The following is a 4,082-nucleotide window of genomic DNA, read 5'->3' as shown; positions in this document are numbered from 1 at the left end:
AAATGCAAGATTTTTTTTTATAATACTTTTGATAAAATATATTTCACAATATGGTCATACCATTATAAGTAACAAAAAGGTAGAAGTGTTTTAAAGTAGTGATTCCATAAATATATTCTGTACTGTTCTAAACGTTTGAAAAATACAAATGAATATATATATTTTTCCTAAAGTTGTGAATTAAGAATTCACTTTCATCTTCATTTTGTCATGTAGAGACACTTGCATTTTTCTGTATTCCATACCCTTGTTAATCCAGACATGGTCCCTTTATTTAATTAGAACAAACAGCAGAAATCTTATTTAAAAATGTTTATTGTAAAAAAGTGGCTAGAAAAAAAAAAACACATAAATTTCACTTCACACTTTCTTCAAGTTATCTATAGATGCTGCTATAGGCAACAATTCACTTTCATTCATAACACATTCGGTCATATAAAAATAAAAATATTTACATTATGTCCACATACTTTACAAAATCATCAATAAAAAAGGCACTTGGAGGGGTAATGCTGAAAATATTGCATTTCCTTTGTGCATTTAAAAAAATAATTGTCAAACTCCCATGAGCCCCCTCTCTTGCACTTATTCCCGTTTTTAAAAAAGATTAAAGTTTAGAGGAACTATTCCATATTCAAAGATGGCATGCACCAGGAATGTTTGAAGCTACAGTATTTTTTTTAAAAGGCACATGCAATTAATTTGTGGCTTTCAATTTTTCATACATTCTCTTACATGTTTTCTTTTTCCTCTCTTAATTATGCAGTTTTAAAGCATTTCAGATCATTAATGACGGCCTTGGCTTTTAATAAAATAAAAAATAAAAAATAAAAAAAAAACACAGCAACGAATAATATTAAACATTTACTAAGGTAAACTTGGAATACTTTTTAAGGCACCTGAGATAAATGGTGTCTAGTAAAATTCACTTGGGTAGTATTTTTATCAAAAGTTCCACTTAAAATACTGTTTCTTTGGTTGAAATGGCTTGGCAGGAATGTATTAGTAACTTTGCAGCCTTTTCTAAGCAAGAAAAGACTACATACATTTGGCTTCATCTCTAAAGAAAGCTGATAATGCTTTTTCCTTTAGATCTACTTGAAATGTCATGCATCATGTCTTTCCCCGTATTTCAGAGTTCACATTTAAGAATGTGAATGTGTGACTGAACAGAACTACTTAAAGCTCATTTCTACTGACATTCTAAGTTCTCCCACTATTTTGTTTATTTGCTTGTTTTTTTTTTGTTGTTTGTTTGTTTGTTTTTTAATGAGTTTTTTTTTTTTTGGTGTTTTATTTTTTTATTTAGTTTTTGGCTGAAAAGTAGAAAAGAAAATGCCTTTGGATTTCCACTTATCATTTGAAACAGGAGTGGAGAAATGCATTGAGTCCAGGTAAACATTGACTGCATGACTCAGTGTGCTACACAGCAGCCAGATTCCTCGTGTTTGTGCAGAAGAGACATTCTGGAGAAAGTTTTGGAGCAATTTTTGCACTGGTATTTCTTCACATCCGAATGGGTCTGCAGATGAGCCCTCAGATTGGATCTGTCTGCAAAAGCCCTGTTGCAGTGAGGACAGGAAAACGGCTTCTCTCCTAAAAAGGAAACATTAAGTAAAAATACAAATAAAGCTTTAAAAAAAAAGTACATTTAGGACAGAAAAAACTCACTTTTATCCTAAGAAACAAGCAGACAGAAATGATTTGTTATAATAAAAAACGTGTGTAATAAAAAATCAGGCCACAGATACAGCAGCTTTCAGCACTGCTGACTGTACTTGCAGAACTCAGGCTTTCAGAATATACTGCTAAGCACAGTCTCCAAAGACAAGCTGCTGACACCTTCTGTATCTGCAGGTGCAGGCAGTATTTCTAGGTTGGGCTCCTCCCAGCATTTTCAAATATTTTCATGGCGTCTTTTCTACTTAGCTCTGTGTGAATAACTTGGAACCAGGCTTTGACTGAAAAGCAGCAAACAGCTGTACAGACATTACATTGTACCCAGTGTTATACTGAAGATCATGTTTTTGCCTCAATACAAAAAAATTCTTTGGTGATGATGTGTTTCTAATTCTTAAGGACTTGAGATAGCACATGCAAAACTTGCCGTTTGCTTAAGGAGTCAATGATTAGACTCATGCATTGCCTTTCTGTTTTGCTACTTCAGAGTCAGCTGAAGCCTTCTTAAAGTTAGCATTTTCCAAAGCCTGAAAGTTAACATAAAATTCTTAAAGCAAAACCTTCAGCTAGTGGAAACAAGCTAAACCATCCTGGGATTATCAGAGGAGCGATGCTGATCTATGCCAGAATATGCCACACAGTTATGAGGCCATGCTACACTTTCCTCTCACTCAGGCCCCCAAAAGGAAGAATTTGCCCATTTAATGATATATTTGAAATTGCACATATGCATTTCAAGGTCAGTCAAGAAACAGTGCTTTTTTTCTACCTATAGGAAAAAAAATAATCAGAAAGGCATTCTGATGATATAGCAACAACAGCCTGCAATTGTAATGGTTGCTCTTACCAGTGTGGGTTCTGATGTGTCCCTGAAGCAGCCAGGGTCTGGAGAAAGCCTTGCCACAGATCTTGCAGACACATGGTAGTGTGTGGGTCCTGATGTGCATCTTAAGTGCTCCCAGGCTGACATACTCCTTGTCACAGTACTTGCAGCTGAATGATTTCCGAGACTGGGCATCACAATGCAGTTGCTTATGTTTGGCCAACCCAGAGAAAGTTGAATAGGTCTTGTTGCATAAACTGCACTGAAACTTTTCAGCTTCGATTGCATGGGGGTCTGAAAGCTTTGACTGGATTCTCTCTTCTTCATCACTAATGGGACTTTCTGAACCGCTGTGATCTTTGGAGGAGGTGTCAGAAGGTGGAGGTGGGCTGACTCTTCCCAAAGATGAAGGGTATCCAGAAAGTGGAGAGAGGTCATTAGGTAGTGGAGACGGTAGCAGCCCGGTTGTAGTCCACACAGTAATGGGGTTGTAAGCTACAGAGCTCAGGATCTCTGGCTGTGGTATGATAGGGACTGGATAGCTTTCATACAGGTATGGGGATATAATCACTGGAGAAAGAAGAAAATTTTAAGGTAAGAGAACTGAAAAGTATTTCAGAAGGCAGCAAAATTAACATTTGTGGGATTAAAAAAAAAATGCATAAATCAAAAACTCAGTATGGTTGTCTGAATATAGGGAGGACTAAGGAAATACTACTTGATACATACATACTGATGGGTAGAGACAGCATTTGAGTTACAGTTTGAGTCTCTTCAAGGCAGCATGCTCTTTCTAAACCTATGCAGCCTGATACACCGAAGCAGTGAAACTTCCTGAAGGAATTGCATAAAAGTTTCAATTCCATTTCCAACAGACGTAGAACAGGAAAACTCCAAATCCTCTTATAATAACTGAGTTCAAGTGGATGAGCAAACTTTGTGATTCATTCTGAGGAGCACTGACATATTTCTCAGAACTCTCTCGTTGTAAGCAAAAGATAAAAGAGCTAGCAGTGAACTAACCCATTCTCCAAAGCCTGTAAAAGCAATCCCACCCCTCCTCTTTACTGCCACACCATAAACACAACCTCAGAAGCAAAGCGGCGGCCATCGATCTCGTTTTGTTACCTGTATGAGTGTCCAGCTCGCTGTAATTTGGCTTCTTAGATGAATTGAAATGCTTCTTGACCAGGAAGGAGCGTGGCATTTTGAATGCAGGGTTTCTCCTTCTTCCAGAGCCTCCTTTCGGATTTGTGTAACGGTGCCCAGCTGGTGTGCAGCACGCACGCACACTATCACTGCTGGTGCATCGGTCCCTATCGCATTGTCTGCCCCGCGCCGTCCATGCACTCTGCTTGTGTAGTGGCAGTGCAGAGGCGCCTTGAAAAGTGCTGTAAATACCCACAAGTCAGGTGCAGGGGGGAAGGGTTTTCCGCTCCTCCAATCACTTCTGGATGTTCTCAAGCACTTTTCCAAACAGCCTGTTTTTTTGGGAGGGCTCCTCGCAGGACGGATCCAATCCCTGCTCGGAGGCTTTGCTTCAGGTTTCAGCTCCTCCCGCTGGAGACAGCTGTGAACA

The 4,082-nt window shown here is 38.5% G+C and overlaps 1 protein-coding gene across 1 annotated transcript; it reads right to left on the bottom strand.

Annotated features, from left to right (window-relative positions):
- Positions 1–1,298: 1,298 nt before the first annotated feature.
- On the bottom strand, positions 1,299–3,855 carry SNAI2 (snail family transcriptional repressor 2). Its single transcript, XM_032181941.1, has 3 exons — positions 3,632–3,855; positions 2,528–3,073; positions 1,299–1,596 (listed from the first exon to the last, which is right to left on the bottom strand). The coding sequence occupies exons 1-3, from the start codon at positions 3,708–3,710 to the stop codon at positions 1,415–1,417; spliced, it is 807 nt and encodes a 268-aa protein (XP_032037832.1). The 5' UTR covers positions 3,711–3,855; the 3' UTR covers positions 1,299–1,414.
- Positions 3,856–4,082: the final 227 nt, after the last annotated feature.

Source organism: Aythya fuligula, chromosome 2 (assembly GCF_009819795.1).
Source record: "Aythya fuligula isolate bAytFul2 chromosome 2, bAytFul2.pri, whole genome shotgun sequence".
Classification (NCBI taxonomy): Eukaryota; Metazoa; Chordata; class Aves; order Anseriformes; family Anatidae; genus Aythya; species Aythya fuligula.
The sequence above is the reverse complement of the archived record's forward strand: the minus strand, read 5'-3'. Positions and strand labels throughout refer to the sequence as shown.

Coding starts and splice junctions, on each gene's coding strand:
- SNAI2 (XM_032181941.1), bottom strand. CDS start 3,710: ATGCCACGCTCCTTCCTGGTCAAGAAGCATTTCAATTCATCTAAGAAG. Junction 3,074..3,631: donor CGAGCTGGACACTCATACAG/GTAACAAAACGA, acceptor TTCTTTCTCCAG/TGATTATATCCCCATACCTG. Junction 1,597..2,527: donor ACACATCAGAACCCACACTG/GTAAGAGCAACC, acceptor TTTCCTTTTTAG/GAGAGAAGCCGTTTTCCTGT.